Raw genomic sequence first — 20254 nt, 5'->3', positions numbered from 1 at the left:
AGACACAGTGTGAACACAGGCAGCATTCTATAGTCTGTAAGTACTGAAGAGCATATAAATCTTAAGGGAAGGAAGAGGAGGAGATTCTCACTGACATCAAGATTCACTGCTGTGCAAACAACTTTTTAAATAGCAGGTACAGTTAGGATGTAACACTTGTATACATAGATCAACCTCTAGTTGAAGAGAGTGTGCTTCTGCAATACACCTTTACATCCTAGCCCATAGAGAAACAAATACTCACTTTAACAGCTTTTAATTAATGGCTCGACTCCAATGCAGATGCTCTTAATCCAATAATATGTGAGAGCAGGCAGGCCAGTGTAACAAATCAGCTCTTGGCCCTGTGCACAGCTTTAGTCAGCACACAGTGCCAAGTGATGTATTTGGACACATGAGTAATCCTTTGATTCTCAGATTTTTTTTTTCCTTTGTGTAGAAGAGAAATACTACACTCCAAATACACAGATATACAGAAAAACAGACAACACTATGAACTCCAGGGCTTGTGGAATGACAAAGCACAGATCAAACAGCCAGAGTGAAAACAAAAGGATTCCAAAACTCATGGTGCTACTTAGTCATCTAGCCTGTAAACATCAGCTACTTTTCTGAACACAAGCAACAGCTTCTTCACTGATGTCCAATCCGATCACAGGGAATGAAGCAATGAGAAACCACGTTTCCATGCTCTGAAAATGCAATTCTTGATCTAGTTCTCATATGCAACTCTGTCAAAATCTGTCTCTTCTGGAACTGCTCCGCCATCCCCATTGCCATCACCTCCTGAACACAAGGTTGAGCTGCAATTGATTGGAGGCTCTAAACACTCATTGTTTTTTCCTTTGACACTCAGTTGGTCCTGCAGACAGTATCCATCTGGATCCATGGCACCATGACAGTGCTGTATTATCTCCCAAAGTAACAATACATATTAGAGGCAAGATGTACTAGTACTTCAGATGAGGAAGCCTGATTCAAATCAAGGATCAGCTGGCTTCCAAGCAAGCCAATCTCACGACACTACAAAATCCCAACAATCTGCCTTCTGATGGGTGACAAGTGATAGACAAATACTACTCAACAACAGTCAGGGCTAGAGCCTGACAAGCACAGTAACCCTGGCATTCACTGCAGATGCAACATTTTTCTCCATGACTAGCACAAGCTGCCCTAAGGACAGCAAATACTTCAAAAGGGTTTCTATTCAGACTACACTCAAGAGGTAGGTTCAGTTTAAATATTCCAAACTCTGGAAAGTTTTGAAGTTCTTAAACAAAAGTCCTTACCAAGAGGTGAAACACGGGGCTGTATGTCCTTGAGAACTTCATGCAGCCATTCAGTGAAACGAATGTAGTAGAGATCTGAGAAGATGTCATCAACTCGGCCGTTTTCAAAGAGATACTGTAAGAGATTCACAACACAGTCCAGTACAGTGTGATCCTCAGACAAGACCTTACCCTAAAGGCCCATGTACTCAGTTAGTCAAGCATTTTACAGCAGAGCACTAAAGACTAACACATTTTACTTGAAGAGTGAGGACAGTTGCACCAAGGCCAGTACAGGATAGGTAATCTCAATTACTACCATGAGAATGCCAAAACAGAAAAAGGAAAAAACATCTTACAAAGTGAAGCTGTTTGGATTTCACCTTTTACTTCAGGTGTGTTCACTCCAAGTTATTTCACATGACTGTTCTTTGGACACTACTTTTCCATGTTATTGACAGAGATGCTCAATTCCCCTGTCAGTTTACCTCTGTTCCTGCAGCTCTTCTAGAAAGCACGCTAGCATTACCAGCTCAGATTTCCCACACCACACAAAGATAAGCTCTTGCCTGTTAAAGCTTCGACTAGATTAAGTTTTGACATTGACGATTCCTTCAAACATCATCCAACCCTCCTCCTCCCACTAAAAAAATTAAAAGGATTTATTATTCTCACCATGATACTGAACTCAATTATTAACAATTCAATTATTAACAATTTCACTCATAGGTGAAAGCACTGCTGTGCACTAATGACAAGTCATCTGAGGTTTGGGTTTGTTTTTTTTAAGCAGAGATACTTTTTTCATATAAAATTGTTGAGAAGCTTAACAGAAACCACAGTCTCCATTGTCATAACCAAGAGTTCTCCCTATACATGCTGACAACACGCATAGCCCTGCAGCACATAGAGGTGTCCTTTCCTACCTTCTGAATACACAGGAAGATATAGTAGAGCACATCTGGATCGTAGGGTTCACCATCACCATTTCGAGCTTCTCGTGTCATTAAGCACAGACCGTAATTCAGCTCAGCCACAGCTGAAGAGATGAGATCTTCCTGGAACCTCAGCAGCTGACGCCCTGGAAAAACAAAACAAAGCCATATTATTTAAGCCATAAAGCTATATTATTTCCCAATATTTCAGGAATGATTTCCTACATCTCCAGCTTTCTCGTTCTATCTGGCAGGTCCAGTACTACCTCATTCCCCCAGTATAGTAAAGTAAGCTAAAATAAATCAGGATCTTAGGCTGTCAGATCTCCTAAAAGATAAAACGGGCAAGAGTTTAACAGGAAGATCCTCTGCCCTGCCAAAGACATGACTATTGCCTTCTATTACCATGTTCACAATGAAATGCTGCCCTGCAGCAACATGAAAACAGCAATTCTACGACTGCTCTACCAGCTTGGCTGGCATTCACAGCCTGTTTGTTCATCCATGCACCACACTCCTGCAGTGCCTTTTTCTGCTGCTACCAGGTGCTCAAGGGGGCTCAGCACTGAGCTAATATCTCCCTTGAGACATGTCCTGTGGTAGTGGGAGCACACCATAATTAGTACTGTAGAGTAAATAAAAGTTTAGGTTTAAAAACAATCACTGACTAAACAAAAGTGTTTTCCAGAGCAGTAAACACCTAACATTTTAGTCATTCCTAATCCTACTTGAAAAGAAACAAAGGCCATGTTGGCATGACACTTACTTCCAATAGGTGCTAGTCTATTTTGAGCTTCTTTTTCCAGCTCTGCATTCTTGGTCTGTGCCCAGCTTTTCCACACTTCAAGACCTTCTTCTGGCTTCAGAGAGTTTGGAAGTAGAAGTTCGGGTGAAGTCTGCGGCTGTGGCTGTGGTTCAACTTCAGCAACCTGAACAGTTTGAGCCTAGGAAAAAAAACACTTCAGTTTATATACACCCACTTCAATGTGCAACAGCTGGACAAAAAACAAGCAATGCCACAATTATCTCTAGCCCCAGGACACCAGCCTTCTGCAACACTCCTCTAAAAAAAGGAGTTAACTCAAGGAATGCAACTTCTGTTGTCCAACCTGAATTGCTGCTCAAAAGAGTATCCTACTCTCCAAGAACACTTTTAGTTTGAACGGGCACATCTTTCTTCAGCTAACTCATCACACTGAACCACCACTGAAGTCCATCTCACCACAAGAGTGGCCCATGGCCCCTCGCAGACACAGCAGCTGCAGAGAACGCCAGCCCCTGGCAGGGATGAAGAGGAATGTGCCATCAGCTTTCCTAACCACTGCTGCTCCACACCTGGACTGCCCTGAGGAGGGTTCTGGGTACAATCACATGCTGTACATGGCTGCATCCCTCCTCACTCAGGCTCTCTTCACTATGCAGTACATAACAGGCACACAGAATAAATACCCTCTGTTCTTATCACCGGCAACAGATAAGATTAATTCATTTGTAGGAGATCTAAAGCAATTAGACTAGAAGACCAGCATCAAAACATCAATTCAGTTGTAATGCAATGTTCTCAAAATACCAAATACCGGTACAACCCACTATTGTGTGAATACATAATATGTGTGAATACAACCCACTATGACTGATTACAGACCCTAAGACATCTCCAGACCCTTCGGAAGTTTACTTTGCAGCAGGACCTTAGGTCACCAAGAATTACTACCTCAAAACTGAAACTTACTTGTCAGGCAACCAATGGCACTGACCCAAAAGCAGCAATGAGCCCTCCAGCTGCACTCACTCTGCATTCTTCACTATAGCTTCTCAATTCCATGCCACAGAAAGTGTTGTGGCTATTAATTAAGGGCTTTACAGACCTTAGTCAAGCTCTCACTGGCATCCTGAATGTTACAGAGATAGCAATTCTTATATCAGGTTTTACTTTCTCCTTCTTAAAAGCTACCTCAAAAAGAAACATTTCCTTTGATACTGCCAGTTGTCAATATTAGTGAAAGTTGTTCTGACAGCACTAGAGACCACAAGAAAAATGGCACAGAGACTTTAAATACCTGCACCTTACTTAACATAAACAAACAAACCAACCAACCACCTTAAGAGGCAAAGTCTGCAAGAATCTCAAGACTGGAGCTTTCCAGCTGCCTCTGGTTGGCTTTTCATTTTCTGCACCAGCTCCTACTAGCTTTTTGCTTATCAGCCCCTGCAGCAGCAGTGTGTAGTACAGCTGCAGAGACTGAAGGGACCAAGCTTTAATCAAGGCAGATGGCGACAAAGTTTAAGTTGTAAAGAAAAGCCTCTGCCTTAACGAGGACAGAGTCCAAGGGTGAACTGACACCTTGTTGTTGTAGGAGCCAGGACTGAGCCACTGCTCTCCTCCAGAATGGTGCTCCATTACTCTCCTGAGAGCTGAAAGCTTCCCAGAGCCAAGCCCCTCCTTCAGCCCAACCCAAGGGACAATCTGACCTCACAGACACCTTGTCCAGTGTGAAGGTTGGACACAGTCTGGAGTTAATCTGGCAGTTGCTTCTTAATGGACTTATATTTTCAACAAATAGAGCAAAATAGCTGCAACTTGACCAGGTCCCACAGAAGCACAATGCCAGAGGATAGTGCAGGGCAGGAAGGCAAATTCCTTCTCAGTTTCACAGCTTTGAGAGGGACAACTCCCAAAGTTTGATGTTCACTTGTAGTAGCTTTATTGGCCTCTTACAGGAAGAGTGCATCCCTCATGGAATTGCCTCTGTATTTAGAGGCTTATGCCACACCTCACAGACTACAGAACTGGGATCAGAAAACTGTCTGATACCCAAGAATTGCAGACCACTGTACACAGGAATACACAGCATCAGCAGAAGCTTTACAAGTAACCATTGGAGAAATTATGGAGCTAATACCTCAGAAAGACTCCTAAGAATGTGGCTCAGGCTCTTAAAAGACCCTACAGTAAGTCTAAAAATCCTATTTAGGAGAAAGGCAAAATGTTCTATCAATTTAGTTTGTTTAAGTAACTGTAAGTGATGAAGTGATCTCTGAATTACCCATAAGGGGAAGAGATGAATTACAGAACGGTCTTTGAACGTGACAAAACAAACGAACAAAAAAACCCAACCACAAAACCCCCCCATGCATTACAAGATCCATAAGCTGTAGCTTAAAGTACAGCTTTATAAAACAGGGCATCCAGGATCTGAAAGTTATCTAGAGCTGTAGGCAACCCTTTTTGGTGAAGACCTTGGTGGGCTGTAGCCCATGATCAACTTTGAAATGATCAGACATGACTACAGAAAGCAATCCTCCTTGTCTCTGTGCTTACTGACAAAGCAGAGGGCACAGACACCTTTATAAAGCCAACAATGTTATTTATAAACTGGAAAGAATGTGTACCAACAGGTATGCTAGCAGGCTTGGGTATTTTTGCCCTCATCCCATTCAGCAAAAAAAGGCTTTGACAGATCAATCACTTTTCACTTTCTGGTAATAAAAAATAAGTTACATCCATTTGCACATATAAGAGAGACCACTAATAGCCCCAGTTATTCAAGTTTTAAAAGTCAATTTGAAATAATCTACGGCTTAAAGTTGGCAACAAAGTCTATAAAAAACACTAACAAATTTGGCTGCCATGTCTGCCACAGATTATGAAGAGGTGCTTACTTGCCACTGCTCGTTACTGTGCTCTTGAACACCAGGCACTTACTAGAAGCAGGACATGGTGTTACAGACAGCTACACCTGATCCACGAAGTTTGTTCACTAGTCAGATTTTGACACTTTACCCGGGCACTGGTGTCACATAACAACAAAGTAACTGATAACTAGATGACTAGTATATATTTGCACACACCTTATTTGGCTGCAATCATCCCTGCCTGTCCACTGCAACCTCTGAAACAGCTCAGGAGAATACTGCAGACCTGCTATGAAGAAGCTGGCAACGAGCATGTATCTATTCATTTATACTACGAAGATCAAAACCGTACTTTCTCTTGGGAAGTTTTGAATCCTATAACTATTGACCAACATTAACACATTGCTGCAGTCTTACACCTATCAAGTACCCTATGTCATGCCCAGGCTACTGGGACAATCACATCTCTGCTTCCCAGACACTAGCTGTCTGTTGACATGCTCCCTCTCCACAACATTTGCAAGTTGTTAATCACAGACTGAGACCAAGAAGCAGTTTTAACTTACTGAGCAAGTGACTTGTAGCTGCTGCTGCTGCCCTTGCTCTTGGGGTGTGGGCTGCTGCTGTTGCTGCTGCGGGTCCCATATGTGCACTGTCTGTGCCGTGTTCTGGTATGTCCCTGCCACAGCCTGCACTGCCACTGGAATGTGGATGTTGCCATTCATAAACTGTGCTGGAAAGATTGAATTAGCAAGAGTCTGCACCACTTCCTCGTGAGAGTTCTTCACTACTGAAGTACTTCCCACCATCTTATCCTTGTCGTCTTCCAGCTTCACGGTAGCCAGTGTCGTTGGTGAGCCACTGACGTGGACGGCATTGTAGGCCTCCTGAGGGATGGCAATGTGGGTTATGTTTTGCTGCTGAAGGTCACCACGTGGCTGAGCGGAGTAAACAGGGATGGTCCAAGTCTCTCCAGTGGGGCTAGTAATGGTCCCAGTGGCACTGTACAGGTGGGCACTGTCCACCGTTAACAAGTCTGGCCTTAAAGAGACATAACTTTGCTGCTGGCCCTGAGGAATGGCCAGCACTGTGGCAACCGGTTGCCCTGAAATAGCATATGACACAGTAATAGGCATATCCACTTTACGTTTCTTCACTGGCTGAAGGACACTGGCAGAGCTGATCCGCCTCTCTCCCTCTCGTGGGGAGCCTTGTTGAGAAGGTGGAGGTGACAGTGCCCCGACTGTTTGGATCTGTATCTGCTGGCCACCAGTAATGGCCTGTCCTGCCACGAGTTGGGCCTGGATCTGCTGGTGTTGTATGTGTTCCTCCTGTAGCTCTGCAGCCTGGATCTGCTGGGCAGTCTGCACATGCTGCACTTGGATCTGAGCTGCCTGCAGCTGCGATGGGCTGGGGCTCTGAAGAGATTGACTCTGTATTGTCTGGGATGCCTGCTGCTGAGCCTGGCCTTGGATCTGCACTTGGACCTGTATTGGCTGCTCCGAAGCCTGATGGACAGAGAGCTGCGGAGAGAGCTGCTGGGTGGAGACCTGCTGCGGTGACTGCTGGACCTGGACCTGAACCTGCAATGACACCAACCCAGCAGTTAGAGATCAGCAAACATCAGCGATTCAACAGAGACAGTCCATCACTGAAGATTTATGATTTCATACATTAATCCATGAGTAAAGATGTCAGGAAAACAAAACAAAGTTATTCCAGAAATGCCTGGTTGATAACAGCAATATGGTAAATGTGTTTGCTCAGCATTGCACAAGACCACACTTCTCAGCACAGACAGAACAGCACATGAGCTACATCTCCACCCTCAAAGCTCTGTGGGCTCAAGCCAACAGATTGCATCCCTGGAAGCCAAAAGAGACTTCAGACCTATCTGCATTGCTAAAATGTTATTTCAGCACAGGCCTTGCAATAGCAAGACTTTAAGGTCACACACATCACAACCGCAGGAGCTCACCTCATTCTTACCATGCTCTAAAGATTGTTTTACTACTTCCCACCCTGGTCCCCAGATGGATGCAGGATCACTTGCAGGCAGTAAGAAATATGGGTAAATCAAAAACAGCACTTGGCTCTTTCTACATGAAGTACAGGAATATTACTTCTAAACCAACCACTAATAGTGACACTACACAAGCAAGTGTCCACACAGAAGGCTGCAAGTTCAACCTCAATCTCTGTCACGTGCTAAGGGCCAACACCGCAGCATTTGTTTTTTAAACTTCAGAAGTATTTTTTTGGCAATTATAATTAAAATCAATCTTTTTTTTCATTATTTACTTATTCCATTTAATACCATTTATTGTCCAAACTACTCAGTTGTATTTTCTAGCTCATGCACTTACACAATGCTGAATAACACACACAAAACATGTTGACTTGATTCCAAATCAGTTCCTTTCATTTTAGGGAAAAAAAATAAATCACACCCTCTCACATCGATGGTCATTTGTCCAAGGTCTGTCACAATATCTAGCAGCAGCCCAGGGGTAGACTCAAAGCCAGGAGTCAGAGGTACTGCTTCACATTCCAGGCCCCAAAACCAACTCCGCTTGTATCTTCACTCCCAGGGTGCTGAGGTCTGAGCTCTGCTCTCCTTTCCAGATGCTTCTCCACTATGACTCTCACATTTACACAGACACTTTGTCACATCTGCCTTGTCCTAGAAGTGATATCCCAGGTTCCCATGATCATCTGCTTCTCCAGGCTTCATTAACACCTTATCTTAAGGGAGGGAATTAATTACTCAACACCTCTCTCTGGAGCCAACAAGGACTTATTTAGTTGCAAAACTATGTCTTCCTACTCACGCTCTCTCACCTTTTTCTACCTCACTCCCTGGAGCTGGTCAGGCTAACACAGCATTTGCACAGATGCCACACTGGTCAATCTGGCAATACTAAAAAGAACTACCATGCACATCTGCACTGCACAGAATCTCACTTTCCAACATCACCTCTAAGAAGTCTTGAAAAATGTTAAGGATCATTTACAGCCAATTAAAGAGCTGTTAAGGAAAAAAGTGGGGTTGAAAAATGCACCACTTGTGGGCCAGTTTTATAAGTCACCTCCTGTTAAGAATTAATTTATTTCCAGGAAGAACAGGGTACAGTTCCTTCTGGGAACTATGTGCAGTATACTGTAATCCTGATGACATGGACTATCTATAATAATTTCCTGCAAGGTAACAAGAAACATGTAACCTTATGTCAGCATGACAGTTTAAAAAGCTGCATCAATGAGTGATCTGATCAGGCAGTCAATTGAAAAAGAAAAGTCATCTATGGGATGTTTCCTCCATTCTATTTGATATCATACTGCCTTGCAGCATGAGTACTGCCTTGGGCAAACAGGCCCAAGCATAGATCCCAGGTAAGAGTTCAGTTTAAGAAAGCCATATGCAATCATATCCCTAAGGCAAGTATTCTCTAAAATATTCCATTTAAAAAATCACTAATATAGTCCTTAGGATTAATTTAAGTCCTCGTTCAAAAGATTACCTGTGAGGCAAAGGTCAAAGACTGCACAAACTAAATGCATTACTGAACTGATTTATTTTCAGTTTCAAACCGGAAACAATTGCTACATCTGCTAGGATTCAAAATCACAGAAACAGGCAAACACATCATTTGCCCTGTGCTTCTGCAATGCTTTCAGAATTTGCACAAGTTGACTGAGAGCACCTTAGAGTTACCCCCACCTCCTTTCCATACACAGTTTTATATTACAGTTCCTGTTAGTGCCGTAACATATATAAAGGAAATAATTTTTTTTCTGCTAGCAGTGAGAATTCAAAGTCTGCTCCTGCACTGAAACAATTTTATCACAAGTGCAACTAGAAAGGTAATGGAATAGGTTAAAGCAAGAGGCATCGTCAGTAAGAGGTCTGGTCTAAGAACAAATGTGACAAGAGAGCATTTGCTCCCTTCTGCTTTTGTAGAAGAGACTGTTTCAGTTTGAAGGGACTTACACGGATCATCTTGTCCAACTGCCTGATTGCTCCAGGGCTGACCATAAGCTACAGCTCTGTTGTTAAGGGCCCTGTCTAAATGCCTCTTAAATAAGGAGGGGTATAGGGCAACAACCACTTTCGGAAGCCCCTTCCAGTGTTTGACCATTCTCTTGGTAAAGAAATGCTTCCTAATGTCCAGCCTAAACCTCCCCTGGTACAGATTTGAACAATTAACCATTCAGAGCCTGAGCCTACAGTCTCTGAAAGTCACAGGCAACTTCCCTCACTTTCAGTAGCTGAGCAGTCATGCCCTGGGGCCCTATGATACTCCTCAGGATTAAATCCTATCTCCTATACCTGGGATGTCTTGCTACTGCTTTAGAGTCAACCCTATCATTGTTAACACCCAAAGAATGAGTCCAGACACAAACAAGATGAAGAAGTCAGACTCTAGAATCACTTGAAGTTCTCCATGCTGCAAACTGCAGACATCATGCTTCTGATGAGACTGCTCCTATTTAAAAGGAGATTGGAGCTCTACCTACCATGCATTACGCATCCCCTGTGAATTACATCCATTTTTAACAACTGTATCTTGCAGTAAATCCCTCCCTATGTTCAAGTAGGTTGTACCCAGGAGTGTTAAAAGCATTAATTTCAAATTTACAGGCTTCACCCAGTCTGAGATCAGAGCTTCTTACATTGACCTCACTGTCCTTTTTTCCTCAGATAGCAAGTTAGACAAAGAATTACACTAAACATCATCAGCAGATGATTTTTTAAAAGACTTGGTACAAAGAGGAATGTTTTAAATTTACAGGCCAAGACCAACAGGGAGGACCTTAAATCTTCACTTTATGCTGAAGATTAAAGCAAAAACATTATGCTCAGAATTCCTGGGTTACACTGGTGCAAGAGAGGAACATGCCAAGTTACCAGTACTGAAAAACTACTTATTGCCAGAAATCTGGATCCAGCAGCATGAAAAGAATCACTTCCCAGCAGACTACCATCACACAGAAATGCCTTTTCACCATAAAGTAACTAGAAGCTGGATCAAGTACTAGCTGACTAGAGAATCAAAAGCATTAGAAATCAGCCCTGTATTGTAATAGGAAGGCAGAACGAAATTTTTAAGATTTCCTTAAAGGAAATTTTCTGTCACATTAAGATCAAAAACATATTCTGTCCTCAAGTGAGCACATGCAAAGAGTCAATAAGTAACTCCACGAGCATGAGAACAGCTGAAGCCTGGTTGCCAAAACTTTTTTTCCTCATGGTTGACAGACAAACTTTCAAGTAGGATTCATAACACATCTGCCCTGTGCAGATTCTCTGCCCAAAAAGGAATCAAACTGCAGAACTGCAGTTCTGAAACAACTGATATTTCCTTTGCTTGGTAATTCTTTCATCTGTGGACTGACTGGATAACCTAACTCCAAATGAGCACATACCAACTCTTTCCTGCATGGATTTTCTGATATCTAGCTTGCCCTGGAGCACCTGACATGCTCTTAAATGCCTCTTTTCACAAAGAGAACTTAGTTTCTGAGGCTACATTTACAGTAGAAAGTGGTAGTACACACCAAGAACAGACCTCAGAGCAAGACTCAAGATGTATGAACAACGTCCACACTATACATTCCAGAAGACTATTTCAAATTTAGGTCTAGTCTTGCCCACTAGCCAAGCTTGACGAACAAACGCCGAGACACAAGATGGCATCTTCCAGCTTAGTTTCATCTGGAGGGAACCCAAAGTGACAGGCTCCAAACCTACAAGAGGTAAGAAGGGGCAGGTGGCCAACTTGCTATGAGAAGCATGCTCCAAATCCTCCCCAGAAGTAATGTGGGTGCATCTCAAACTTCCCAAATGAAATCAAACACCTGGACAAAAAGTTATGAGAGCATGAGAAGAGCAATCTCAATTTTTTTAGCCCAATTTAAGGACAGAAGGCCTAAAAAACACTTTCTTCAACAACAGTCCTAAGCTGAAGAGAGTCCAGCACTAGAAACTAACACTGTAACAAAGAAATCCTTCTAATATTACACCAGAAAGTGTATGTGCAAGTACAAAACAGATTTAAAGTACAGAGTAAGTGAAAAGACTGATCAGTGAAGTAGCAGGAAATGTTGGAACTTGTTATTTAACTACTTTACAGGAAGTTCTTTGCTATCTAAGTAAACAAGGTCTAAAGGAAGGGTACAAGTTAGCTTTTCAGAACAACTGCCAGATAGATTTTCACTCCAGGTTTTTCCTCTGCTCATTCATTAATATCAGAGAGAGAATTCCATCAGCCAAATTAGGCCTTGGGTGTGTTTGAACAGTTACAATATCAAGATTATGCTGTCAAGCTGTACACTGGGGAGGGATTTAGGCCTAAAACACTTAAAACAAATGAACCAAGAATCTCTCCAACAGAAGCCTACTTCCATATATAAGTAGGTGATACCTTGAAAACACTATTCTTGACTATAACCACTCTTCGAAGAGTCCCACTCAGCCCAAGCAAATGCTAATTAATACCTGATGCTACACTAAAAACATACTGGCATGTTTTTCAAACATAAACAAATAGGAACCCTACCTCCACTGAAAATACCTTAACTGAAAGGTATTTTATATAGGCATTTAACCATTCCCTATACAGTTCTGCGATTTGCTCACCTGTACTATCCTCCCCTCAAGCCCTGGCCAAGAAACTCTTGCCACCTAGACATCAGCCTATTCACAAAAAGCTGAAGCTGAGGATCTTCTCCGTATGCTTCCCAAGCAAAGATGCTTTCTGTCCTCTGATATTACTTCAGTTAAACCTTCTCATGGAAGAGGAAGAGGCACAAGAGGTTCACTGACCTCTGCGGAAACACTATATTCAATAAGCAAGTCAGCACTGACACCTCTTCCCGCTGGCATTGTCAATTCCGTGGCCTCAACGCACAGGGCCAACAAGCAACAATCTCATCAAAGGCAGGGTTGATAAAACTCTTACCTAACTGCAGCAAAACACAGCCCTTCCCAGCCACCCCGATGCAGCACAGGTTATGACAACTTGACATACTAAACTCTTACTGGGTGTGGAAGGAGCTCCAGGACACTTGAACTGTAGCACTGACTAGTGTATATAACCCAACAGTTGCATCCACTCAGCCTTCAAAATAAACATTTGGCAACACTCTGTTGAACCTTTTAGGCAAGAAAATCTTGAGGTGGCAACTTCTTCAAACAGGAAATTTATTTTGCCAGGATAAATAAAAGCAGCAAGCAGTCAAACACTGCCTTTGATTGTCCACAGCAAGTAAAACCCAGGATGAAACCTGAGCACTGTCTATCACTACGATCATAAGGTTGTCATTAGCACTTGCAACCGTGAGGTCATCTGACTGGTCGTATTATTAGCCACCTTTAGCAGCACGGTCACACTGCCAGACATAAGCACAGTCATTCAAAGGGTCTTCCACTGATCTGCAATTGGATTAGCAAGAACTAAACAGATTATCAAGTCAAGTACTGGGATGACACAAGTTTAATCAAAAGCTAAGAGGCTTCGGCAGATGACCAAAATTTGTCATAATACAACGCAAGCAGTATTTTAGCAGACGGAGCCAGCTGGACCAGGTGTACTGCTCTACAGGAACTGTCACTCCCCAGAGTTACAACAAAATCCAGCTTTATTCAGACCCTGTGCTCTGCCACTGCTGCCACAGTGACAGTCCAAAGACAAGTGAACACTAAATCGTGGGTTTAACATAAATCATGTCTCAATAACAAATCCTGATAGAAAAACACTCTTGTAAAGGGGTAAAGACATTCTTCTCCACTCTATTCTTGCAGAAAAACTTCAAGATAATTCTGAGCTAGCTGCTCAAATACACCTGAGTCCAACTGCCTTGCTAATGCACAAAAGCTGCAGCCATATCTAGTACCAGATGTGCCACTAAGTGTTCTGGGGGGTTGTAACACCCTGAAGTGAGCAGCAGGGTAGGCAACACAAACCCTAATTATGATCTGTACTGACAGATGGGAAAGCGGACATCTAAAAGCAGAGGCACATCAAAACCAAGTAGGAGATAGTAGACAACATTCTTTAGGAAAAATTGCTGAAATCTTGACTTTCATTAGAAATTTTTCATATTCAGGGTGCAGGCCATTCAGTTTAAAAATCAGGAACAGGTGCTGGCAGCAACTCTATGCTTATTTCCAAGAAGGCCAGGTTATTTTTCTCTGGAGCATATGATATATGACCTCCCTCTCTACCTCTGTGACTAGAACACTTGCAAGGGTCAAGCCTGAATTTTGAGTAGTTCTGAAAGGAGGCAGCAGCAGGAAAAAAATGAGAGGAAATAGAAAAGAGGTTCCTTTTGACTTTTACAATTGGTTTGGGGGCCTTCCACATCTTCAAGGCTGAGGCACTCAAAAGCCAACCCTCCTAGTTCTTCCACTGAAAAACAAAACTTCTTCCAGACAACACAGTAGCTGGCAGAACCAAAACCACTCTTGATCAGTTTTAATAGCCTCATGCAGAGATCCAAGTCATGCCTGCAAGACTAGAGGCTTTTGTTGTTCAAAAGCCTTTCAAGACAAGTTCCAGTTAAGCATTCATTTACTCAATAGAGAGTAACTGGAGATGAGTTACCAGTGAAGGAGGTAAGTTTGTCTTTGCTGTAGGATAAAAGCACACAAGTGAGCTATTAGCACAAGTCTACTGCACTGCACCAAGTTCACACTACCTTATCTCCAGTCATTTGTGACTCCATACCCTCATTTGTTGTAAAAGAAGAGCTCACAGCTTTACATTCTGCTACAGAAGGCAGAAGTGTATCCAAATTACAGCTGTAGACAAGAGTTCAGCTGTTTGGAGACATATCATAAGAAAACCTTAGTTCTGCCACCTATGAACTCTTCAAGTTACAAAATGTGTCTGAGGACAAAAGCAGTTATCTTAAGTTATACATTTGGGTTTTTTTCCCCTCTGGTGCTGGATTTTCTCATTTAATACTTAATAAAATACCTAATGTAATACCTGCTAAGAAAACGTAATTAAGACAACTCCCTCCACTGTGCAAAAGGATGATCTACCTTGATGCATGTGCATATATGGAGTTCCTTTCCTGAAACGTATCATCCCCTGGTTCATATCCTAAGTTGACTCCCTTGCATTTCCCCCTCACTTAAAAGCCAGTTCAAGAAGGACAACTTTCAGAATGTTCAAGTAAAACCATTTAAAAATAATTGATTTCACAAAAAGAAAAAAATCTTGAAGGCAAGTTAGATCCCATGGCCACCCTGAACAACCAGATAGTCAGACAGGCAGAGGAGGGTGGTATTTATAGCAGCTTCACAGCACAAGGCTTCGGGAGTTGTGTACACGCCAGAACTGCCGACCATTTCTCCAACAGGTGACACCACTCCATTGCTATGTACGCCGCTCCTCCCACAGCGGGGCACGAGGAAGGCACAGTCAAGAGAGAAATTTACTACCACATTCCTTAAATGAAAGGAAAATAGTGCTGTTCTATATAAAGTTAATTGGTCCTGCCTCTTAAGTACTTGTCTGAGGCTTCAGGTTAGACAGCAGCTGGCTCTGAACACTACTCCATGGGTTAGCAAGTCATATATACATTTAGAGATGATTTCGGACACTTACCTGGACTTGCTGGGGTTGCTGAACCTGTATCTGCTGCTCTGGCTGAGTTTGCTGCTGGATACTGGTTGTCACGGGACAAGCAAGTTCAAGCAAAGACCCAGCCACCTCTGTGCTGTCCGTGTAAATGCAGTTGCCACCCTGCTGATACACCATTGTGGTGGTGGCCGTCTGCTGAAACTCCTGCAGAGCTTCTGGCCCCTTGGAAGCCAGGGAGTCCAGAAACTCCTTCATCCTGTGCTGGGGGATCGTTCGTGCCTTCACACGGATGTATTCTTCAAAGGAAATGGTGTTCTCCAGAGAATTATTCATATTGCAAGGTCCTCAGGGTTCCTTAAGGAAAGAGAAAGTAAAAGTCTTAACTACAGCACTCTGTTGACACAAGGATATTCCCAACTCCAGTAACTAATTTCTCATAGCAAGTACTGTATGAAAACTGGCAAACATGCTCAGCCAGATGCCCAAGACAGATGCTTTAGTTTTATGAGGCATCTTGTGCTACTACACGTTTCTCAGATTAACCCTTGGCAGCTCAGGGGAGTCTGAACAATACCCAGGTGTGACTGCAGAACTATTCACGGAGCTCACTGCCATATAAACTCTCCCAGCTCTGTACCTCACCCAGACCAGGCGAGTCCCGTACCACACAAATCCAGTTGCACATTCCATTTGTTTGCAGCATGCACTATTAGCAACAGAGGCTCAGAAATCAATATCTGTGGCCCTGCTTTGCAGCCACAGAGGTGGAGAACCGAGCAGTATGTTCTATCCGGCCGTGCAGTGCTATTCTAGGCAGCTAATGGAAAGCACAAGGGAAGAGCAACAGATGCAGCATTCAGCCCATCGCTGTTAGGACTAGAGCAGCCTTATCGATTTGAACAGAGCAAGCAAAAGGAGAGCACTGGAATCAAGAGATTCCTCAAACAGGGAACTACACACACAGAGAAGCAGAGCTCTGGAAATGACAAAGGTAAAGACAACAGCATCATCTTTTCTTGATCTCCTTTTAATATAGGAAGAGGTTAACATGAAACATGCCATGTATGAAGACAAAAGAGAGACAGAAGTAGTAATCAGATGATCAAGGAGGAAGTGAAAGCAAAGAAAAAACCACCACCACCAAGAATGACTCCACCTGAGAACATCAGACAGCTCTAGGGTATACTCTGACAGCATTCTTCTCTTATTGACTTATCTTGTTTAAACCCACAAATTGTTTTTGCAGTGAGTATACTGGTTGTTTCTAAGGCACTAATTAGCCTTGATAAAGCATAAATAGATTTGAGCTAAAACACCATCAGATACCGAGACAGTTGGGAAAAGAAGTGAAACAGCACAAGATTAGGACTAGTAGAGGTGATTCAGCACTACTAGATCAAGCTGCATAAAGGAGGAAAAATGGACAGACATCACTGTGTACATTGTGACAGTAGTTCTAAAGAGAACAGGTACAAAAGCAGAACTTTATGTATCCTTTTACCATGATTTAACAAAGCAGAACCAAGACAGAGATACATGGTTGAACGTAAGACTGCCAAAGCCTGTGTGGAAACGAGAGTTAGCTCTAGGCTTTCCCTGGCACTCAAGCAGACTGCACAAGTCCAGCTTCAATCATCATCAAAACCTGGGAGAGCTGGAGCAAATACTACCCCCTTTCTGTATTATGTGTCAGCAGTCCAAACTCATAGCAGTTTTTGTTTACATGGAGGTTCATGGCTAGTGCATTGCACCAGCCTCACAGGAGAAAAGAATTAATATCAAAGGTAAGGGGAACACACATGAGGCAATTTACGTTTTATCTATAGTTTCTGGACTCACTAAGCTACATTTGTTGCTGTATGAGATTACTACAGAAAATATTCTTAAAATATGCAGAAATGTTTAGTAAAAAGCACCAGTTAACGGTGTTCCCTTAGCAAATCCAACAGCTCTGTAAATATCAGCATATAGAAGCTCCTGTAGAGCCCACAGCTGGACAGAAAAATAACTCTCCTGCCTTTAAGAGACACTGATCTGACACATTTTTGAGGCAACTCTGTGTGACAGAGCCAGTAAGACTGTTCACTCCTACAGGAGTACTAAGCATTAAGAGTACTTTACACCACTATAGGACACGTTAATCTTTTCCCAGGTGTGAAACCAAGGGAGAACAACACTGTTAATGCATCTGCAATGACTCAGAAAAGACCTACACCAGATCTTGTGAATGTGTTTTGCATTTAACTGCGAGATGCTGTTACACACTCTGAGGTTGGAAAACAGATTTTGAGGGATTAACTTGTCCCAATTTTCTACTTGGAACTTGCAAGTATTTGACTTCAATATTTCAGCAAGGCTTTCAGAATAGCATCATCATTTTCTATGTCCACCCTGAGGAGCACCAGCAGACACAGCTTTGAGAGGGAAGACTCTTCTGAGAAATAAGCCTCAAGGATGCCACGCTGGGATCCAAGACGTGAACATCACAGGTGCTGTTTGAGATTACAGGCTCTCTGACAGCCAGCTGCTGCTGAATAGGATGGGCTCACCTCTCCCAGGTCCTGCCTTCTTCCTTGCTCCTGTATTGGTGCTTATTATGTTGTAACAGCTCAGGGGATAGCTATCCACCTTCTGTTAATCTTATCAAAAGAAGAGAGGGGGAGGTCAGCAGGGCCACTGTTTCCAACGACAGCTATCCATTATCCCTCACTTCTGCTTTTGGAAGTCCAACCCTTCTGTCACAAGCTGCTCACAGGTACATCATTCTCCTGCATAGCAGAGACCAGAAGCCACAAGAAACCCAGAAGCACAAGCAGCAAGCCCAAAGATCAAGGAGAGGTCCACCACCAAATCATCACCTACCTCTTCTAACCACCAGGAAGCAGAACAAACAGCATAAATTTCTTAGATACAAATCCTCAACCCTGCTCGGCTGCTCCATCTTAATTAGTTCTTGTTAGCATCAAAATCAAGAGCCTACTAGGCCAGTCTTCCCCTACTAGTAAATCTTCCTCTGTCACAAGGGATCTCTCTTTTCCTCTCTCCTAGCATGCAAAAAAAATCTTCCTTTATATGTGCTTTAAGTTACCACACTGAGAGCCACTAATACCTCAACCAGTGAGACTCCCACCTGAGTCCCTGCAGCATTCCAAGTCCCAGGCAGGGACCAGAGCCCCACTGCAACACGAGGCATCTGCTCCTGCCCTTGAACAGCAGCAGGATCTTCCCTGGGTTTTCTCCACAGCTCTCCTACTCTGGCAATCAGACAGGAGTTACAGGCCTAGCAGGTAACAGTGCAGCTGGACTAAGGTTCTCTCAGGGTCGGTCACATCAGTTTTAAGGCTGCTTGGGGTTATTTAACTAAAAGCACTGAACCACTCAAAACTGCACAAAACTCTACACAGCAGCAGAGGTACCAGGTCTGGAGGAAGACTGAGAAAAGTAACACTGCACTCCCAGAAATTTTACTTATTAAAACTAAACCCACCTTATTTATGACATTTACAGCATTTATGACAGAAAATCTCTGTAAGGCTCCACTGTGCATTCAACAGACTTTTATAGGGCAACATATGCAGCTTGTTGCTGCAGTTGTCACTTTTACTGTTAGTTATTAAAACACACTAATTTGTGCATTCCATTTATCCCACAGCCACACACTGGAAACTGCAAACGCCTCACTAGATCTCAGCAGCATGTTTTTAATACTACATTTTTAAACAAAAAAGAGGATCGAGGCAATAAGTTTCTCCAGTAAAGGAAGGTAACTCCTCTCTGTGCAGCATAACTGCATTTTTTTCAGGAAATAAGTTCAAGAAACTCTTTGAAGATCATGAGTACATACGGTTAGTTGATAAAACTTAGATTGAGGTTACTGAAAACACACACACAACTTGCAGCATGTGGACAATCTGGACTCACCAGTCACCATGTTGCATGTATTTCTGCTGCTCTTGTCCTGAGCTCTTAGACTTGTAACGTTCTGGAGAAGACAGAACAAAGAAGCCCTTTCCATCCCCAGTTCCTCTTTCTTTATTAAAGCCATTTTATTTTTAATACGTATTCCATTAAGATAAAAAAAATAATCAGGAAAGAAACATATGATCATCCACGCAGCTAGTAGCTCCTGCTAAGGAATTGCAAGATGCCCAATTCCTAACCATCGTGGTGAGCGTTACTGGGAACGAGTGTGTGAGAACATCTGTCACAGGGCGCCGTGCGGCGACAGGCGCAGCACGGCCGTGACACCGGAGTTACTGGCAGACAGAACTTAGAACAAGGCAGCAGCAGTGACCGTATCCAGAGCCCCTCCTGTTCCCCCCGCAGGTGTTGCCGGCGCTGCCCCGAGGCCCGGGACAGACGGGAACGCCACGGGCCGCTCAGCCACCCAGCCCGGACGAGCGAAGCTCCGCATTCAGCCCATGAAGCATCGGCCGCGGCTCCGCCGCTGCCCTGTCCGGGGGGGAATACGGAGCCCACGGGCCTTTCCCCGCCCGCGGGGACCCGGCGCTGCCCGGGCCACTCCCGCCGCCTTTGTTTCCCGGCGGGGCGGCCGGGCCGGGCCCGCGGGCGGCGCCGCGACACCGCCCCCCCCTCCCCCCGCCGGCGGGAGCCATGTCGGGGGCTCGGCGGGGACGGAGCCGCGCACAGGCCGCGCCTTCCGGGGCCGCGCTGCCGGGGGGGCGGGGGGGGGGGGGGGGGGGACGGCCCCGGGGGGGGGGGGGGGGGACACGGACATGGAGACAGGAGCAGGGACCGCGCCCCGCGCGCGCCTGGCCTAGCCGCGCGCGCCCCCGCGGGCCGGGGAAGCGCGCGCGCGGCA

The 20254-nt window shown here is 44.0% G+C and overlaps 1 protein-coding gene across 3 annotated transcripts in view; it reads right to left on the bottom strand.

The window, feature by feature from the left end:
- The window catches only part of QRICH1 (glutamine rich 1), a 43401-nt gene that overhangs the window by 3106 nt on the left and 20041 nt on the right, over window positions 1-20254 (bottom strand). Inside the window, exons 2-7 of one of the 3 annotated variants that reach the window (XM_027700516.1) lie at window positions 19354-19415; window positions 15457-15786; window positions 6406-7422; window positions 2970-3147; window positions 2195-2349; window positions 1290-1404 (exon numbers count right to left, since the gene is read on the bottom strand). In XM_027700516.1, the coding sequence (XP_027556317.1) occupies window positions 1290-1404; window positions 2195-2349; window positions 2970-3147; window positions 6406-7422; window positions 15457-15765 (1774 nt within the window). In that variant the 5' untranslated portion in view covers window positions 15766-15786; window positions 19354-19415. Of the gene's footprint in view, window positions 1-1289; window positions 1405-2194; window positions 2350-2969; window positions 3148-6405; window positions 7423-15456; window positions 15788-19353; window positions 19416-20254 lie in introns of all 3 variants that reach the window. The other 2 variants (XM_027700517.1, XM_027700518.1) reach the window with 2 other exon arrangements.

The sequence above is a fragment of the Neopelma chrysocephalum genome, unplaced genomic scaffold (assembly GCF_003984885.1).
Source record: "Neopelma chrysocephalum unplaced genomic scaffold, ASM398488v2 Primary Assembly neopelma1_147, whole genome shotgun sequence".
Taxonomy (NCBI): domain Eukaryota; kingdom Metazoa; phylum Chordata; class Aves; order Passeriformes; family Pipridae; genus Neopelma; species Neopelma chrysocephalum.
The sequence above is the reverse complement of the archived record's forward strand: the minus strand, read 5'-3'. Positions and strand labels throughout refer to the sequence as shown.